At 36.7% G+C, this 21,870-nt stretch overlaps 2 protein-coding genes across 2 annotated transcripts; one reads left to right on the top strand and one right to left on the bottom strand.

Annotated features, from left to right (window-relative positions):
* Positions 1-7,064: 7,064 nt before the first annotated feature.
* LOC308350729 (olfactory receptor 10AG1-like) lies at positions 7,065-8,018 on the bottom strand (the record flags this gene model as incomplete). Its single annotated transcript, XM_080816237.1, has 1 exon — positions 7,065-8,018. The coding sequence occupies one exon, from the start codon at positions 8,016-8,018 to the stop codon at positions 7,065-7,067; it is 954 nt and encodes a 317-aa protein (XP_080672363.1).
* Positions 8,019-20,287: 12,269 nt separating this feature from the next.
* LOC308350728 (olfactory receptor 10AG1-like) lies at positions 20,288-21,265 on the top strand (the record flags this gene model as incomplete). Its single annotated transcript, XM_080816236.1, has 1 exon — positions 20,288-21,265. A coding segment is annotated over one exon (978 nt), but the record flags the coding sequence as incomplete, so codon positions are not given.
* Positions 21,266-21,870: the final 605 nt, after the last annotated feature.

Below are 21,870 nucleotides of genomic sequence, written 5' to 3'. Positions count from 1 at the left end.
AAAATTTACAAGTCTTAGCGACAAAGAGAAAATCCTGAAAGCAGCCCAGGAAAAGAAGTCTTTAACATACAAGGGTAAAAACATTAGATTGGCAGCGGACCTATCCACAGAGACCTGGCAGGCCAGAAAGAACTGGCATGATATATTCAGAGCACTAAATGAGAAAAACATGCAGCCAAGAATACTATATCCGGCTAGGCTATCATTGAAAATAGAAGGAGAGATAAAGAGCTTCCAGGACAAACAAAAGCTGAAAGAATTTGCAAACACCAAACCAGCTCTACAGGAAATATTGAAAGGGGTCCTCTAAGCAAAGAGAGACCCTAAAAGTAGTAGATCAGAAAGAAACAGAGACAATTTACAGTAACAGTCACCTTACAGGCAATACAATGGCACTAAATTCATATCTCTCAATAGTTACCCTGAATGTAAATGGGCTAAATGCCCCAATCAAAAGACAAAGGGTATCAGAATGGATAAAAAAACAAAACCCATCAATATGCTGCCTACAAGAAACTCATTTTAGACCCGAAGACACCTCCAGATTTAAAGTGAGGGGGTGGAAAACAATGTACCATGCTAATGGACATCAGAAGAAAGCTGGGGTGGCAATCCTTAGATCAGATCAATTAGATTTTAAGCCAAAGACTATAATAAGAGGTGAGGAAGGACACTATATCATACTCAAAGGGTCTGTCCAACAAGAAGATCTAACAATCTTAAATATCTATGCCCCTAACATGGGAGCAGCCAACTATATAAACCAATTAATAACAAAATCAAAGAAATACATCGACAGTAACACAATAATAGCAGGGGACTTTAACACTCCCCTCACTGAAATGGACAGATCATCTAAGCAAAAGATCAACAAGGAAATAAAGGCCTTAAATGACACACTGGACCAGATGGACATCACAGATATATTCAGAACATTCCATCCCAAAGCAACTGAATATACATTCTTCTCTAGTGCACATGGAACATTCTCCAGAATAGACCACATCCTGGGTCATAAATCAGGTCTCAATCGGTACCAAAAGATCGAGATCATTCCCTGCATATTTTCAGACCACAATGCTCTGAAGCTCGAACTCAATCACAAGAGGAAATTTGGAAAGAACGCAAATACATGGAGACTAAACAGCATCCTTCTAAAAAATGAATGGGTCAACCAGGAAATTAAAGAAGAATTTAAAAAATTCATGGAAACAAATGATAATGAAAACACAACAGTTCAAAATCTGTGGGACACAACAAAGGCAGTCCTGAGAGGAAAATATATAGCGGTGCAAGCCTTTCTCAAGAAACAAGAAAGGTCTCAAATACACAACCTAACCCTACACCTAAAGGAGCTGGAGAGAGAACAACAAAGAAAGCCTAAACCCAGTAGGAGAAGAGAAATCATAAAGATCAGAGCAGAAATCTATGAAATAGAAACTAAAAAAACAATAGAACAAATCAACAAAACTAGGAGCTGGTTCTTTGAAAGAATTAGTAAGATTGATAAGCCCCTGGCCAGACTTATCAAAAAGAAAAGAGAAAGGACGGAAATAAATAAAATCATGAATGAAAGAGGAGAGATCACAACCAACACCAAAGAAATACAAACAATTATAAGACATACTACGAGCAACTCTATGGCAACAAATTTGACAATCTGGAAGAAATGGATACATTTCTAGAGATGTATAAACTACCACAACTGAACCAGGAAGAAATAGAAAACCTGAACAGACCCATAACCAGTAAGGAGATTGAAACAGTCATCAAAAATCTCCAAACAAACAAAAGTCCAGGACCAGACAGCTTCCCAGGGGAATTCTACCAAACATTTAAAGAAGAATTAATTCCTATTCTCCTGAAACTGTTCCAAAAAATAGAAATGGAAGGAAAACTTCCAAACTCATTCTATGAGGCCAGCATCACCTTGATCCCAAAACCAGACAAGGATCCCACCAAAAAAGAGAATTACAGACCAATATCCTTGATGAACACAGATGCGAAAATTCTCACCAAAATACTGGCCAATAGGATCCAACAGTACATTAAAAGGATTATTCACCACGACCAAGTGGGATTTATTCCAGGGCTGCAAGGTTGGTTCAACATCCGCAAATCCATCAATGTGATACAATACATTAATAAAAGAAAGAGTAAGAACCATATGATACTCTCAATAGATGCGGAAAAACCATGTGACAAAGTGCAGCATCCCTTCCTGATTAAAACTCTTCAAAGTGTAGGGATAGAAGGCACATACCTCAATATTATCAAAGCCATCTATGAAAAACCCACCGCAAATATCATTCTCAATGGAGAAAAACTGAAAGCTTTTCCGCTAAGGTCAGGAATACGGCAGGGATGTCCGTTATCACCACTGCTGTTCAATATAGTACTAGAAGTCCTAGCCTCAGCAATCAGACAACAAAAAGAAATTAAAGGCATCCAAATCGGCAAAGAAGAAGTCAAACTATCACTCTTTGCAGATGATATGATACTATATGTGGAAAACCCAAAAGGCTCCACTCCAAAACTGCTAGAACTTATACAGGAATTCAGTAAAGTGTCAGGATATAAAGTCAATGCACAGAAATCAGTCGCATTTCTTTACACTAACAACAAGACAGAAGAAAGAGAAATTGAGGAGTCAGTCTCATTTACAATCGTACCCAAAACCATAAGATACCTAGGAATAAATCTAACCAAAGAGGCAAAGAATCTATACTCAGAAAACTATAAAGTACTCATGAAAGAAATTGAGGAAGACACAAAGATATGGAAAAATATTCCATGCTCATGGATTGGAAGAACAAATATTGTGAAAATGTCTATTCTACCTAAAGCAATCTACACATTTAATGCAATCCCTATCAAAATCCCATCCACTTTTTTTAAAGAAATAGAACAAATAATCCTAAAATTTATATGGAACCAGAAAAGACCTCGAATAGCCAAAGGAATATTGAAAAAGAAAGCCAAAGTCAGTGGTATCACAATTCCAGACTTCAAGCTCTATTACAAAGCTGTCATCATCAAGACAGTATGGTACTGGCACAAAAACAGACATATAGACCAATGGAACAGAATAGAGAGCCCAGAAATAGACCCTCAACTCTACGGTCAACTAATCTTCGACAAAGCAGGAAAGAATATCCAATGGAAAAAAGACAGCCTCTTCAACAAATGGTGCTGGGAAAATTGGACAGCCACATGCAGAAAAATGAAATTGGACTATTTCCTTACACCACACACGAAAATAGACTCAAAATGGATGAAGGACCTCAATGTGGGAAAGGAATCTATCAAAATCCTTGAGGACAATGCAGGCAGCAACCTCTTTGACCTCAACCGCAGCAACTTCTTCCTAGGAACATCGCCAAAGGCAACAGAAGCAAGGGCAAAAATGAATTATTGGGATTTCATCAAGATCAAAAGCTTTTGCACAGCAAAGGAAACAGTTAACAAAACCAAAAGACAACTGACAGAATGGGAGAAGATATTTGCAAACGACATATCAGATAAAGGGCTAGTATCCAAAATCTATAAAGAGCTTAGCAAACTCAATACCCAAAGAACAAATAATCCAGTCAAGAAATGGGCAGAGGACATGAACAGACATTTCTGCAAAGAAGACATCCAGATGGCCAACAGACACATGAAAAAATGCTCCACATCACTCGGCATCAGGGAAATACAAATCAAAACCAAAATGAGATACCACCTCACACCAGTCAGAATGGCTAAAATGAACAAGTCAAGAAATGACAGATGCTGGCGAGGATGCGGAGAGAGGGGACCCTCCTACACTGCTGGTGGGAATGCAAGCTGGTGCAACCACTCTGGAAAACAGTGTGGAGGTTCCTCAAAAAACTGAAAATAGAGCTACCCTACGACCCAGCAATTGCACTACTGGGTATATATCCTAAAGATACAAACGTGGTGCTCCGAAGGGGCACGTGCACCCGAATGTTTATAGCAGCAATGTCCACAATAGCCAAACTGTGGAAAGAGCCTAGATGTCCATCAACAGATGAACGGATAAAGAAGATGTGGTACATATACACAATGGAATACTATGCAGCCATCAAAAGACATGAAATCTTGCCATTTGCGACGACGTGGATGGAACTAGAGGGTATCATGCTTAGCGAAATAAGTCAATCAGAGAAAGACAACTATCATATGATCTCTTTGATATGAGGAAGTGGAGATGGAAGGTGGGGGGGGTTGGGGGGATGTAGGAAAAGAAAAAATGAAAAGATGGGATCAGGAGGGAGACAAACCATAAAAGACTCAATCTCAAGAAACAGACTGAGGGTTGCGGGGGGGAGGGGGGACGGGAGAGGGTGGTGGGGAAATGGACATTGGGGAGGGTATGGGCTATGATGAGTGCTGTGAAATGTGTAAACCTGACGATTCACAGACCTGTACCCCTGGGGATAAAAATACATTATATGTTTATTAAAATAAAAAAATTTATTAAAAAAATATATGCTGTTAATGATGTATATATTGACCCAGCTATTTTTTTTTTTAAAGGATTTTATTTATTTGGCAGGGAGAGGTCACAAGTAGGCAGAGAGGCAGGCAGAGATGGGGGAAGCAGGCTCCCTGCCGAGCAGAGAGCCCAATGCGGGGCTCGATCCCAGGACTCTGAGATCATGACCTGAGCCGAAGGCAGAAGGCTTAACCCACTGAGCCACCCAGGCGCCCCATGACCCAGCTATTTTGACGTGACAAAAAATATAAATCTTCAACAAATTGTACAACAAGCCATGTATTGCATTCCACATGTATTGGGTGGCCAGAACTCAGTAAATGGGACTATCTAGAAGACTTGTGTAATATAAAAATCAGAATAAAAGGAAAGATACATGAGAATAAGTTCTTGGTCTCTACTTCAAAAATATGTATGCTGCCCTTACTAACAATCATGGGCTTTTCAAAGAATTATATTTTAGGTCAGATGACCATTTTTATAAACTATGCCATAGTTTATAACTATGACTATTATAAATTTATAACTTATTTATTTATTTGAGGGAGAGAAAGAGAGACAGAGCATAGGAACCAGGGCAGTGGGGGCAGGAAGAGAGAGGGAGAAGCAGACTCCCTGCTGAACAAGGAGCCCAATGTGGGACTTGACCCCAGGACCCTGAGACCGTGACCTGAGCTGAAAGCAGACACTTAACTGACTGAGCCACCCAGAGGCCCCCTACGGTTTCTTTTTGATCAACCCCAATTACTGTAGCTGATAATAGATAGAATATATAATTAAATTAATCCAGGTACTAATTTCTACAGGCTACCTCACTGTGAATTAACAGAGTGGGAAGAAGAGGGATAGAGATATAAAAAGAGAAAAATAGAAAGGTCTCAAAGTTTTTTTTTTTTTGTTTTTTGTTTTTTGTTTTTTTTTAAGTATAGAGGAGGTCATAATCCTACAGTTTTTAATTGGCACTGGATTCATAATGATAGAAATGTTCATTAGCATTTTATTTGAATACTACGGAATATTTAGCTCTGTTCCATAATCCTCATTTAGATGAGCAAATAGTTGACTAGCACATTTTTGAAAAACTAAACATAAATAATGTAAAAGGAAAATAATTCCAATGTGTAAATAAGTAGGTTTTCTTCCCTGGGTAACCCATATTGTAGAATGTTCCCTTTCATCAAAAATAGCATTCTATTGATTGTCTCTATGAATTTGAGTATAAAATATCACACAGCTAGAGATTTCACTAAGAATTATATTGAAATACAGCCAACACTTCCATTTCTGGTGCTTTAAACTTTTCCAAATGCTTCTCCATGCCAGGTGGATATTGGCCTTTGTAATAATCCTAGGAGTTCATAAAAAGTAGATTGTCAATTGTCACAAATAAAATTGTGACAATTTTATTAATTATGAATTGTTAAAGACAAGACAACAAGCTCAAAATGAAAACACTTATACCAAGCCCCACATTACCAAACCAAAAAACTTAGCTCCTGTTATGGCTCTTCCAAAAAATGGAATCCAAAAGCACTCAATCAAGAAGTACGTGGTTAGCATAGGTGGCTTGCCTGGTTCCAACCAGCCATGCCCTATGAGGAAAGTAACTTTGCAACAGCTAATTCCATTTTTGCCTAAGGTAACTTCCTTGTTCCTGCTTCTTTCTGCCTGTAGAATCCCTTGTCTTGGGTAGCTTTAAAGAGTTCCTTTCTATCTGTTGGATTGGATGCTCCTGATTCATGAATTGTCAAAAAAAAAAAACAAAAAAAAACCCAAAACCCAAAAAACAAAAAACCCAGACAAGATCTCTAAGGTTTACTTAGTTGAATTTCTGTTCTTTAACTGACTGCAATTAAAAAAAAAAAAAAAAAAAAAAAAAGGTAGCTGAGAGAATTGCTCAAGATGTTGGTAAAGAGACTTAAATTACTTAAATTAGGTTATCTGAACTCCTGGGATAGCACTGTTTCTGTGACATTGTGATTCCTGCTTTACTAAATTTCAGAAACAAAAAAAACACCAGCACTACTATCTGTACCATAATCATCATCTTTATCATCACTATCATCACCACCAACATCATGGTCTTTATCATGGACATGCATAAATTTATTGTATAAAACATTAAATGAGTAGAGGTATAAACATGTATACTTCCATGGATAAAATACAGAAATAAATAAATGTGGTACATTATGTTAGATGGAAGAGAATGTAAATGGCTTGATGAAATAAAATATAACCATTAAAGGACAGGAGTTAATATTGTTTGATAGGCATATGTACAGCTATAGCTAAAACTACAAAACAGCATAATTTTGAAAGAACTGCTAACAGAAGTTCTCAGGGGCAGATGCACAAAGTAATCTCTTTAGGTTTGGAGCACAGAAGACAGATTAATTTGCCTGGTCTGTCTCCAAGCACAATAAGTTGTAGGTTGGTATTTAGAAGTATCTAGAAGTACATCCTAAGCTGGAAGCAGTTAAGTTATTAAAGAGGAATGTAGAGATTTGAAATGTTTCTCTGAGACATGCGTGGCAAGCAGCTAAAGCATTTACAATTAAACTCACCACACTATCTTTTTGAGTAATAGTCTTTTCAGTGCTGCAATCACATCCTTGTTCCTAAGGCTGTATATCATGGGGTTAAACATCGGAGTCACTATGGTGTAGAAAAGAGAGAGCAGTTTGTCAGTTCCTGCCGAGTGACTGGACTTGGGCCTTAAGTAGGTGATGGAAGCCGACCCAAAGAACAAAAGCACCACAATGAGATGGGAAGAACAGGTGGAGAAGGCTTTAGACCGGCCCCTGGCTGAGGGAAACTTCAGGATGGTGGAAATGATTTTCACATAAGAGCCTAGTATAAGTAGAAAAGGAATCATGGCAAATAATGTAACAACTACATAGACACACATCTCATTAAGTGAAGTGTCCCCACAGGCCAGCTTGATCAATGGGGGGATGTCACAGAAGAAGTGATTGATTTGATTAGAACCACAGAAAGGCAGGGAGAACACCTGACATGTTTGTCCTATCTGGACTGGAATGCCACCGATCCAGGCACCGGCAGCCAGCTGGAGGCACAGCTCGTGGTTCATGACTAGAGGGTAGTGCAGGGGGTTACAAATGGCCACATAGCGGTCATAGGCCATCACCGCCAGCAGGGAACATTCAGTGGCTCCGAGCATAAGGAAGAAGCACATTTGAGTGGCACAGCCCAGCACAGAAATGCTTCTATCCTGAGTCCAAAGGTTCACCAGAATCCTGGGGAGAGTGACGGACACATAACAGATTTCCAAGGAGGAAAAATTTGCCAGGAAAAAATACATGGGTGTCTCTAGTGCAGCGTCAAGCCTGGTTATTATTATTATGAGGCTATTTCCAATTAAGACAATAACGTAAATGATGGAGAACACCCCAAACAGTAACCCTTGGAGGTTTGGAAGGTCAGAAAATCCCAAGAGCACGAATCCTGTTATTGTGGAAACATTGTCTTCTGCTCTCATCTCTTCACACATCATCTGTGGGAACAGTTGAATCAAAAGTCCAAGTTACCCTGATTTCTTTGGTTCTTTTCTTCTTATACATAAACAGGATGGCATGCCTCCCAATTCTTTCCCATTCCCTATTAAAGCAAATCTATAACAGCCAGGGCTCTAAAATTGCGGTGAAGTACATTTTTCATTATTGTTAAATGCATTTGTAAGAAAAAAAAAATCCCCATCGCCTTTTATTTCTGCTATGAATTATCCGGTTTCTTTGCCTCTGAAGATAAGTGCTTGTCATTTTGCTGTCCATTTGAACACTCAAAATTGCAAAATCTGAGTTTAAGTTCAACTGTGACAAGGATTCCATTCTTTCACCAGCCATGCTTTCTCCTCACCTCTCAGTTCTGTTTTCTATTATTATCAATTCAAAATTTATTTCATTGCACAAGTAAATATTTTGTAAGCCACCTAAATTGGTTTTACTGCTGACTATGGTTCATTTTTTAAAGTAGTGGGCTTCTGTAGTATTTCTAAGTCTCTTTAAGTTTCGACATTCTGCATACTTAGGTTGTTTTACTACAAAACGAAATTGATGAGCTAAACACTAAATATTGTGGGGTGTTATTTAATCTTTATAAAGATTTTTTTTTTTTATTTCTTTATTTGACAGACAGAGATCACAAGTAGGCAGAGAGGCAGGCAGAGAGAGAGAGGGGGGAAGCAGGTTCCCTGCTGAGCAGAGAGCCTGATGCGGGGCTCCATCCCAGGACCCTGGGATCATGACCTGAGCCGAAAGCAGAGGCTTTAACCCACTGAGCCATCCAGGTCCCCTAATCTTTAAAACTGTATTTCAGTGTAAAAGCCATGAAATCAACAGTCTTTTTTTTTTTTTCAGGTTTTGCAAAGGGGAGAAGAGGAAGTCAAAGACGGTCTATGTCCTGAAATACTCAAGAGCTTATGAGGCAGGTTCATCTAGCATTTATGTTTAAGAAAGCAATCTCAATTACAATGTACACACCATATATAAGAAATATCAACAAAACTCATCTCTGAGATATTCCTAAATTACCCAGATCCTCAATAATTGATATTCTGCTGACCCCATTTAACCCATTCAGTCTTTTCCTTATACACGTGTGTCTATGTTCATGCACATGAGTGTACCTAAGTGTATATCCCATCTTTATTATGCACTATTCTCATTGTCATAACTAGATCATAAATGTATTTTGATATTCTCTACATTTTTCTAAGCACTGCATAGTATATTTGTTCTGCAAAATTTGAAAAAAATTACAAATGAGCCAAATTGGTTGTTTCTTTGGAATAGTCTTACATCCTTATACAGTCATATAAGCATGGGTTCCTACCCAAAAGGCATACCTCCTCTGTCTCTTTCCCTCCTGGTATAGATCAAGCATGTCTTCTCTGGTGTGTGTGTGTGTGTGTGTGTGTGTGTGTGTCTACATGTGCATGCACGCACGTGTGTGTCTGTGTGTCTGTATGTGAATTATACTCTTTTCATTCACTCTTGCAGAAGTAGTAATTTGCTTCATTGTTTTCAGTATGTCTTAGATAACTTCCATATTATGAGTTAACTAATTTGAAAACCCATAGAGACTAACTCACTACAAAGAAAAGATATACCTCTAACCATAGTCTAAGGGTGTTAAATATGGACAGTGGTCACAATTTCAACTACAAAAAAGTAGACAGAAATGGGGCAGGAACAACAGTCCACGCAAAACTTGAACATCCTGAAGATATTCTGTGGCTGAGAAAAGGGAAACTAAATAACAATTTCTTTTACAATCTATAATATCCCAAACTATACATTAAATAAAGGTATTTAAACCTCTCCCCACTAATATAAAATTCACCCAATGGAAATTTGATTACAGGGAACATGAAAATGCTATAACTGGGTCCTAAGATGGTCAGAAATTGGTAGCTGATAGGATATGTACAAGACTACACAACCAAGCCTGCTTTTCACTAGAACAGCATACACACTTTTAACCATGTTTTATTCACTTATTTAATTCAACAGAGTCCAATATTTCGACAATTATTCAAATTGTTTGTTGAATGAATCACTGCATCTTTTAGACTAACATGCCTCACACCCCCACGTTTAGTGAGTAAACCATCGGCCTCAGAAACTGCCGTTCTCTTTATTCTCAGTATTGGATCTGTTCTTTGTGTAAGCTCTTCTCTCATTCTTTGGTCTTCTCTACATTTGTCTTTGCTGTTCAAGTGGGGTGGTGCGTTTGAAAAGCAAACTGAAACTAAGATGCCAACAAACAATTGACAAGGAGAAACGACATCAAAACTTGCAATCAATAACATAATGTTCTCGGGATTCTTAGGTGGCTCCCTCATTTTCTTGATGCTGGCTCAGGTCGTGATCTGGGGTTGTAGAATTAAGTCCCCAGGCTCTGTGCTCAGCACAGAATCTGCTGGAGAGTCTTTCCCTCTCCCTCCCCTTTTGCTCTTTCCCCCAATGCTCTCTCTCTAAAAAATAATTTTTCTTTTTAAAGAATATAACGTTCTACATTTACTGAACTTTTTTTCTTGATCTCAGCTTTTCATTTGTAAAGTGGAACATTCAAAGAATTCTCACTGTAAAACCATTTATAAAATTAGAAAGGATGTAATAATTAGTAATTAATATTTAATAATAATTAAAAACAAATATTCAAATGCTAACCGAATCATGTGCTTTCCTTCTAAACATAACCTTACCAAAAAAAAAAAAAAAAAGAAAAAGAAAAGAAAAGAAAAGCTTCCTCAAATCTTGTAGCAAGTCCCTATTTCTCTGATCTGGAAAACTTTAGATGTTCTGTTTATACGACTCAGAAAGAAAACCATTATATAATGCAGGTAAATGTTGTGAATTCTGTTTTTATTAAAATATTTTCTGTTTGTTTCTCCGGTCTTCCCACTGAAACAATGAATTTTTTTTTTTTTAACGTGGAGATTAGGATGTCAATGACAACTATCAATGTGATGTATAAAATGCTTATATTCAGAGCAAGTTTATAAAATCAAATTGAGGACAAGAATGAAAAGTCAGAATTTGGTGATTGCAATTCAGAAAGCCTTTCCTTTAGATGTGTCTGAAAATAAAAATGAAAACATGCCCATATCTCTTTAGCATCTTCATGTTCATTTATCAAGGAAACTAACTCTTCACAAGCAAAGAATATCTTTGGTTTTAGTAGGATGCAAACCCATTTCAATAAGGTCCACTAACTATCTTGTTCCTTAGTTATATGTAATTAAATTTTCAGGAGACACGATCTCCAGATTTAATAAATGCAAACTACTTAAATACATGCTTAACATACAGTCATTACACTCGTTAGCACCAAAGACCGTGACAGTGATGATTATGTTGATGATAATGCAGATGTCAGTAATCTCTGATATATTGGTCCATTACACTACAAAATACCTGGTAGTTTTTTATGTTATAATAACAAGTCAGAAAAATTAAAAGGCTTTCTGAATCAGTGTTTTGAAATTAAACCAGAATAACCGTGATGACAAAGGATCCCTTTTCAAATTTTCTGTAAATAAGTATTCTTTGCTGATGCCAAAAAAAATGGTCGTTAGTAAACTAAACTTGGTATTAGACAAAAATTCATGCTTACCTGTTTGGATTGAGGTTAAATTGAGGTTAAATATAATGCTTACCTTTATTGATTGAGCATGAGAACTGTATTTTTGACAAGTAATTTACCTTTATTTGAAACAGAAGTTAACCACTTTCTAAAATGTGTTCCACTGTCATAACACCTAGTGCTCTTTAAGAAGGAAATACTCTTTTCCCTTGGGATCAGGTCCTTTCCTGTGTCACTTTCTAATTGAAATAAACCATTCTGCCTGCTACTCAAGGAATTCAGTAAATAACCAAAACCGCATTTGGCCATGCCACTCCTTCCCTAAATTCTTTACTCTCTTACTTTTTTGGTGCTCATTGAGAAATATGAGTGTTGTTAAATCAGAAGTTTACAATTACATATGACTTATGTAAACTAAGACATTCTAATAAAGATACAAGTGTGCAGTGTTTTACATTAAGGAGAAGTTTACTTCTCCGTCATTAAGAATTCAAGGGTAAGAAGTCTAGGGCTGTTGGGACAGTTATGTCATCTTCAGTGTGAGCCTGCCATCTTCTTGTCCACGTTAACCAGGTAGCATCATCATCTCCCATAGGACAGAAGGGTGGGGGGGGGTAAAGGGGAGCACTCACTTATTCCTCGTTAGACTTGCAAACTAGAAGGAACAGTATGCAGAATTTCCAGGCATAATCCTTTATGTCAAACTTAGTCATAAGACTTTCCCTCCCTGAGCTGGAAGAAAAGCTAAAAAATATTTCTCTAGGTACTGCCATGTGACCAGCTAAGACTCTATGACTATCATTAATCCTCTTCAATTTTCCAAACCTAAAATGCCAAGGAGTTCTGGCATCCAGTTCTCAGCCAAGGATATCTTAAGATCAATTGTGGCTTTTTGCAATGTATGATTATAAAATAAAAGAATAATTTTCTGTAACACCCCTACAAACAAACACACATAGACACACATTCACAAAATACAATGGAGGGAATATTAGTTTTAAATAAGGAAGCAGGAGATTTATATGTCCGTGAAGATTAATGAACAGAGAGACAGAAAACAGATTTTGGAAATATCATGGCAGGTGCTTTGAAAAGCTCTCATTTTCAAGGATTATATATTTATTCACCAATTTTTAGACATTTATTTTATTTTAATTTTAGCTACTAAAATATATGCATACCATAATCTCATTGTGGTTTTAGTTTGCATTTTAATGATGGCTAATAATGATGAGCTTTTTTCACATGATTATTTGATTTTTGTATATCCCCTTTAGCAAAATATATATTCAGGTTTTTGCACATTTGTTAATTAGGTTGTTCTTACTGAGTTTTGGGGGTTCTTTGTATATTCTATATGCTTTTATGGGGAAGTGTGATGGGCAAGTACTTCCACCTTTGGTTGGGGTTTTAATTTTCTGAACATGTCAATTTCTGAGAAGTCCAATTTACAAACTTTTATTTAATGGATTGTGGTTTTTGTCTTTTTTTTAATAAGATATTTAAGATCTTAATCCCAGGTCACAAAGATTTTCTCTTATGTTTTCTTCTGATTATTGTATTGTTTAACACTCTATGTTTATTTTAATTTTTTTAAAGATGTTATTTATTTGAGAGAGAAAAAGAAAGAGAGAGAGAGCAACAGAGAGAACAGAAGCAAGAGGAAGAAGGAGAAGCAGGCTTCCCACTGAGCAGGGAGCCCAGCAGGGGGGTCGATCCCAAGACCCTGGGATCATGACTTGATGTGAAGGCAGATGCATAACCAACTGAGCCACCCAGGCACCCCAGCACTCTGTGTTTAAATCCGTGATCCATCTTGAATTAATTATGGTAGAAGGCATGAATTTGAGGTTTAGGTATTTTAGATGGATGCTCACTTTTTCTAGTGTTGTTTGTTTAAACAAATACTCTTTTTCCCACTGAAAGCTGTTTTGCATTTTTATCAAAAATAGTTGCCCAGACTTCTATACAGTAACTCAAATATACAAAAATCAAAAGAGTACATTAGTTACATGTAATTACATAGATAATTATATAATGCATATAATTACATGGCTAATTATAAAACAGTAAAAAATTATATTTTTCCTTTTAAACATTTAGAAACAATATTTAAAACAAAAGTTTAAAAACAATGATTAAAAACCGTATTTTTTGGCGCACATCTGACATCCTAAAAAAAGAAACATTATTACAAAGGATGGCATGAATTGTCAGGGACTTGGAAGGAATATGATTGAAAATTGACAAGAAGGAGATCTGAGGATGAGGTAAGTGAATGGACTTCTCTGAACATGAAAAAAAAAAAAAAAAAAGTGAAGATCTATGTGTTACATTGAATGCTTATCAATGAGTGGTTTTAGCCAGAGGAGAATTTTAATAAACAAGTGGACAGGGTAACCCTTTCTTTGGTTCTATTCAGCCTCTTTGCCAACTATACCAGTCATTGCACAATGGGTTCATGAACAGAGTGGACTTGGGGATGGACAGGTTTATACATATGCTCAGCAACATGGATTTCCACTCACCAAGCCTGATCCGATTAGAGCCCCTTCTTTGTGTCCAAATGCCAGTAGCAGAGAGTAGCACTGATACTCACAAATCCATGGACACATACATACACACAAACACACACACACACACACAGATTTATTTCAGGAAATTGGCTATGAGATTGTTGGGGCTGGAAACTCTAAAATGTATAGGGCACGCTAGCCTCTTACAAATCTCAGAAGGCAGCTGTCTTGAGGAAGAATTTCTTCTTTCTCAGGGAAACCTCAGTCTTGTTTTTAAGGACTTGGGACTGACGGGATGAGGCTCGTGTATTATGCATGATCTTCTTAAAATCAGGTTTTTTAAAAAAAAAATATTTATTTATTTATTTGACAAAGAGAGAGGGAGAGAGAGAAAGCTCAACAGTGGGGAGGGTCAGTGGGAGAAGCAGACTCCCCACTGAATAGGGACCCCCAATGTGGGACTCAACCATGGGACTCCAGGATCATGACCTGAGCTGAACGCAGACGTTTAACCAACTGAACCACCCAGGCATCCAAAATCAATTTATTTTAGATGTTAACCACATCTACAAAGTATCCTCAGAACAATGCCTAGATTATTGTTTGACTGGATACCTAGGCTTTATAGACTAGACATGTTGACATAAAGAGCCCTCTCTCACAGTCTATCCCTGGCCAATTTGGCAACCACAGAAATTTCCTTAAGTCAGACTTAATCCCCAAATAAAGGCAATAAAAGACATAATTCTACCTAACCTGATACAAATATTCTACCTGCAACCCCAAACATGCTTACTCTTTTGCCAGAAAAAGAAAGATGCAAAGTCCTTCGGTGACGTTAACTGCAGTTCTCGATACTTTGATATATTCATAACAAAATGAGAAAAGAAGAGACTCATAATAACTATAGTTCTTATTTCTGCAAATAATCATGGGTCATTGTTACTATTTATAACTATCTTCTTTCAATGTCCAATCCACATGCCTTTTGCCCTCACAAGTCACCTCGGGTGTCATGATTATTTCTTTGTGGGGTGATCCGAAGCTTTATTCCTGAATGGTCTGGGCAATAAGTAGCTCCGCTTCAATTTGCTTGTTGCAGTTTTCCACTGAATTTAATAATTTCCTTTGACGTTAATAACAGGGTATATTATCTATATATCTAACAAATATGCATATATACATATATGTAAATGTATACATTATATATAACATATATAATATAATGCACACAGAGTGTATACATTATTGTCTAGAGTAAGGAAGACAATATAGTGGTGGTAGAGGGGTAGACATGAGACTGATGGACTTTAAGACAGTTCAAAAATTATCCCACACAAATACACCCGACTGATTTTTGGCAATGCTTAAAACCATTCAACTGAAGAATACATTGTTTCAAAAAGTGGTGTTGAAAAATTATACATGCAAAACCAAACATACATGCATGCATACACACACAGAAATTGAAACTCTACATAAATGTCAACCCTTATACAGAAATTAACACAAAATTGATATAGTGAGAGAGGGAAGTGGTGGTGATATTAGTGAAATGAGATTGTCTGTGTTTTGATTGTTTCAGGGTTAAGTATATTTTTCTCTCCACCTTATATATGTTTGAAATTTTACATGTTTTAAAAGAAAACAAAAGAGTCACATGTAGGATCTTTTGTCCTTAAGAAACATAAATTCTTTGTCTATCTGAACATTTAACATGCTTCATTTATAATTCACAATTCCCTGGGGCGCCTGGGTGGCTCAGTGGTTAAACATTTGCCTCTGGCTCAGGTCCTAATCCTAGGAGGCTCAGGTCATGATCCCAGGATCCTGGGATAGAGCCCTGCATGGGCTCTGAGCTTGCTTTGGCCTCTCCTACTCCCCCTGCTTGTGTTCCCTCTCTCGCTCTGTCTCTCTCTGCCAAATACATAAATAAAATCTTTTAAAAAAATAATAATAATTCACAATTCCCTGAAATCCTGGTTGTAATTTTTTTTCACAAATGCTTCTGACTTTATAAATGCTTCCACTTATGATCTATCTTTAATTTCTCCACATGAGTACTTTATGTATAAATAACAAATTAGGGACAATTATAAAGGTTAGGAGAGCACCTGTAAACTGTAAAGATCAAGAGAACACCTGTGAATCCATGGTCCAATAGAAATATTTATTAAAAACTCCAAAGAATACCTAACTAGTTAAAAACATGTGATTATTTACTAGAGATAGTTAAGAAAAAAAAAGTATGAGAGATCAAATGTTTGAAAGAACTGTAAGAATAAGACATCTCTGAAAAGAAATGCTATTGCCAGAGATATTTTTGGTTGTTTCCCAAAATGTTTGAATGGCGAATATAATGAGTTAAATCAATTAAATGGTGATTTGGGAGAGGACACATTCCCACAAGGCAGAAAGATATTTTTTAAAGAGCACTATTTGCTTCGAAAGAAAAATATTGGTTAGGTATTTGCAACTCCTAATATTCAAGTAGTTTGAAATTTAATTTCAATAGAATGGCATTTAATGTTCTAGAACGGCATTTTCAAGAGAACAACATTTAAAACAGTCTGTATCAAAGAAAGAAATAATTTCATTTGAGTTCATAAAGGTAAGTATAAACTTTTTCATCAAAGGCCTTATTTGCATTTTAGTTTGGTTTTCTGAGCTATTGTATCTTCAGTATAAAAAATCAGAATGTCTAAATATTTATAGACCACTAAGGGAATAATCTAATGAAGTTAAGTTAAAACTGTATTTTATGCCACATCTATACTTTTTCTTTCTGTTTTTCCTTTGAGGAGATCAGAGAGACAAATGATAAAAGCACTTAAAATGTCCTACTTTGAAAGATAGCATTATTCATAATGTAACAAAACTGATTTAATAATTGGGGCAGTTTTAAAGAAAATTATTCGAATACAGTAATTCTTAGTAAGAATTCTAATACAGCAAAACTTAGTAAGGTGGTAGCTGGATATTTTAAAAATAAGTCTATACCCTGCCATCAATGAAATAAATCATTATTTCTAAAGAAACACTGTCTTGAAATCTGAAACTTTAGGTCATTAAAAAAGTATTGAAGGGTACCTGGGTGGCTCAGTCAGTTAAGCATCTGCCATTGGCTCAGGTCATGACCCCAGAGTCTTGGGATTGAGTGGGGAGTCTGCTTCTCCCTTTCCCTCTGAATCCCACCCCACTCGTGCTCTCTCTCTTTCTCAAATAAATAAATAAAATCTTTAAAAATCTATTGATATTAGCTCTTTTCTGATTAAAGAAATACTACAAACCAGAACTGCAAATGTTACTGCCAGTCTTTGTCCTTATCTAAGGGGATTTAGAGTTCTGAGGTCATTAGCTAGATAAACCAGAAACTTTCCTGTGTCTGAGAAAAAAAAAAAAAAGTCTGATTGCAATGCAGTTGCATCTATTACATGGACAAAAAAATCAAGTCTCTGTTTACCTTTCAGCTTGAAGGACTTTTGAGAGAGACTGAACATAGTGTTAATTTCAGAGTAGTAACAGGAACTTCTTGGTCCCTAGGCATAATGAAGGAACACATACACGCAATCAAATAATGCTTGTAATACAATCTCCTCTCCAAATCTAGGTGTGAATTTAGTGGATTAAAAACATTGGAAACCATATACTACTAATCATTAAGGTAAATATTAGTTATGAAAATGCTTAGAAGAAACCTCAGGTTGTGACTTTTCCATCCCCTGCTTCCTCCCCCTGCTTCCTCCTCCCTTCCTTCCCCTCTGCCTTCTTTTCTCCCGTCTTTCCTGTTGCTTGAACTTCATCTGGTTCCTGATTCATTTATTCCTTAAGCGTCATTTGAGAAAATCAAATGTGTACAGCTTTATGGAAGATGTGGGTAAAACCATCTTTGAATTGCAAAACATTATAATTTCCCTGGAAAATTTTGGAAATTAGACAAAATCATGATAGGTATAAAATCAGTCATATGTATGTATATTAAATATGAAACCATGTAAGTAAAAACTGCCAAACAGAATCTGAAATATATAGTGGAATTAGAATAGGGTTTACATTCTGAGACTGCTGGATATCTGCACTAATTCTTTATAACTCAGTTGTCTCCAATTTGCTTCAATTTAATTTTAATTAAAAACTTGAAGATTCTGGCTCCTGGGTAGCTCAGTGGGTTAAAGCCTCTGCCTTCAGCTTGGGTCATGATCCCAGGGTCCTGGGGTCGAGCCCCGAGCCCCACATTGGGCTTTCTGCTCAGCAGGGAGCCTGCTTCCCCCTCTCTCTCTGCCTGCCTCTCTGCCTACTTGCGATCTCTCTCTGTCAAATAAATAAATAAAATGATTAAAAAAAAACTTGAAGTTATTTTTATAAACCCTGCACTATATCTGATCAATATATAATATCTTTCAATATTTTAGTAAATCTGCTTATGAGTGGCATTATTAGAATAAGCTGAAAATTAACAAATTCATAGAAAAAATGCTACCTAATGTTATATTAAGGAAAGCTTTTATGATATCATAATATTTAGGGAGGGAATTAGAAACTGTGTAGACACGGATGATTCTGATTCCTATATTTCAACAGTCTTTATTGTATAACTCCATGTTTATAATGTATGTGAAATTAAAAAAAAATCATCATTACTTCTTATTCAGAACTTGCATCAAACCCCATTTGAGCAAATTAGTGACTTCGTAAGTTGTAGATTATTTGTTTCCAATTTATTTTCCAGTTATTTGTTAATTCTGCTTTGTTCTCTTTTTCCAAAGTGTTCACTGGTTAGAATACTAGAGAAGACTAAAGACAGGACTACTGTGTGAGGGGAGAGAGAGATGAATACAAGCACAGTATGAGAATAGCATATCCCACTGTTGGAGTGTATAGTGCTTGCCAGTTAGTAACAGGAGTTGTTATCCGTTTATGAATCAAACACATGTTGAGTGGTTTATGTACATTAAATACCCAGGAAGGATATTTTATAGTCTCCTGGTTTTACATGTTGTAGTAAAAGTAATTTGGACTTTTACTTGCACACAAGCCTGAATTCAAACCTTAATAATGCCATTTATTTGCTGTGATCTTGGTTGGTTCATAGGACATTTAAAGTTGAAGTTACCTTACAAGCAAAATGGTGATAGAATTACCTCCCAGCACAGTTGTGAGGACTGAATAAGTCAGTGCCTGTGAATGCACCTACCACAGCACTGAATCCCTGCTCCAGGAGTTACCTGCTTACATGCAGTCCCCAGATACTGGAATAACATGCACAGCCTTTGCTCAGTACCATAGGAATGATACCATCATTCCAGAACTTTCCATTATTTGAGTACTAGGTGAATTAAAAGCTCTTACAGAATTCAACAAGGTTCTCTTGGTACAATAGAGCTTGGGAAGGAGTTGGATTGTCTAGGAGAACCTGCTAAAGGAACTGGGACGTCTGCATAATTTATGGAATATTTTATGAAACAGGATGGAAATAGGCAAAATGAACATAGGATCAGAGTAGGAAGGGCAGCCTTCTGCTTGGGCCCTTTTAAAAAGAAAACCCTTTCAGATTTTTTTCCCTTTGACTTGAGTCTTGAATGAAAACATGACTATTCACCTCAGGAATTAACATTTAAATGCAGTATTTGCAATTTGGTAAATATCTCTTTACCTATTGATAGCCACTTTTGAATGACTTCTTCCAGTTGAAGTAAACTGGCTATAATAACTATTACAAGACAAAAAAATATCACAGAGATCTTAAATCCAAATGTGAATAAATAGAAATATTTTAAAAGAAATAACATGAGAGAGAGGAATTGATGGAAAAGGTCATTCTAAGCAAAACTGTCAAATGGCTTGCTATAAATATTATTATTTTTATTAATGTGATTCCAATTAGACTTCGATATTCCTATCATCAAAGCTGATAGCAAAATACAGCATTACTCATTATCAATAGCAAGAAAATATACCATTTTTCAGCAGACCTAATCCCTGACAAGAATGTTTTCTGGTGGATGATAGTGAAAGAATGAACATTTTTTTTAAAATCATGGTTTAACATCAAATGCAAATGTTTCCCTAGGAGTCATTGCTAGGGACATGTCCATATTTAAAGTGCAGTGCTCTTATTTTATAGTTGAGCAAGCTACAACTCAGGCAGATAAAGTGACTTCACACGTCGAATTCTTTATTTTCACAGATGATACCCAGAGACCAGACAGGAGGAGGAAATTTATCTTCAGTCTTGGAGTTTGTCCTCCTAGGGTTTTCTGACCTTCCAAACTTCCAGGGACTTCTATTTGGAATTTTCTTTCTCATCTACATATTCATTTTAACAGGAAATGGCCTTATCATACTAATTACGAGGGTGGACTCTGTTCTCCAAACACCCATGTATTTCTTTCTTGCAAATTTTTCCTCCTTGGAAATCTGTTATGTATCCGTCACTCTCCCCAGGATTCTGGTGAACCTTTGGACTCAGGATAGAAGCATTTCTGTGCTGGGCTGTGCCACTCAAATGTGCTTCTTCCTTATGCTCGGAGCCACTGAATGTTTCCTGCTGGCGGTGATGGCCTATGACCGCTATGTGGCCATTTGTAACCCTCTGCACTACCCTCTAGTCATGAACCACGAGCTGTGCCTCCAGCTGGCTGCCGGTGCCTGGATCGGTGGCATTCCAGTCCAGATAGGACAAACATGTCAGGTGTTCTCCCTGCCTTTCTGTGGTTCTAATCAAATCAATCACTTCTTCTGTGACATCCCCCCATTGATCAAGCTGGCCTGTGGGGACACTTCACTTAATGAGATGTGTGTCTATGTAGTCGCTATATTATTTGCCATGATTCCTTTTCTACTTATACTAGGCTCTTATGTGAAAATCATTTCCACCATCCTGAAGTTTCCCTCAGCCAGGGGCCGGTCTAAAGCCTTCTCCACCTGTTCTTCCCATCTCATTGTGGTGCTTTTGTTCTTTGGGTCGGCTTCCATCACCTACTTAAGGCCCAAGTCCAGTCACTCGGCAGGAACTGACAAACTGCTCTCTCTTTTCTACACCATAGTGACTCCGATGTTTAACCCCATGATATACAGCCTTAGGAACAAGGATGTGATTGCAGCACTGAAAAAACTATTACTCAAGAAAACAGTGTGAGCATCTTACAGATCACTTTTTTAATAAATTTTTCTCATGGTTATCACAGAAATATAATTTAATGCCTCTCTATTCATGTTTACGATGGCACCCTCATTCAGAATTACTATGTAATCCTTTCCAATTGTATATTTGAGAGTTCTGGCCTGAAGTCACTTGTGACTTCTTCTTTAACAAGACAATTAATCAATTCTCAAATATTCTATTCTTTAGGACAATTTTTTTCAAAGCATATTATAAGTTTACCTACCTTTAAAGTTTTCACATAATTTCAACTGTTAGAATTATTTTTAAAAATATGTGGAAGAAATAGGGCTGGCCTTTCCTATTTGTCAAATATTTACAAATATCATGCTGGAATTCCCACCTGTATCTATGACCCATTCATTTCTTTGTGATGGGTTTACACTAGGTATGTGTTGAGGGAGTGAACACCAGACAAATTATAAATCATATTTTAAATATTTTAAATTGTAAACAGAAATTAAAAACAAAATGAAAATCTTTAATTATATTTACTTTCTCAGTATAAGTTAAGAAAATGTTTCCATGTGTATTCAGAGAAAGTCAAACATCTGACCTGGCCCTATCATTTTGTTTTAAGT

Source organism: Martes martes (genome assembly GCF_963455335.1).
Source record: "Martes martes genome assembly, chromosome: 10".
NCBI classification, from domain to species: domain Eukaryota; kingdom Metazoa; phylum Chordata; class Mammalia; order Carnivora; family Mustelidae; genus Martes; species Martes martes.
The sequence above is the reverse complement of the archived record's forward strand: the minus strand, read 5'-3'. Positions and strand labels throughout refer to the sequence as shown.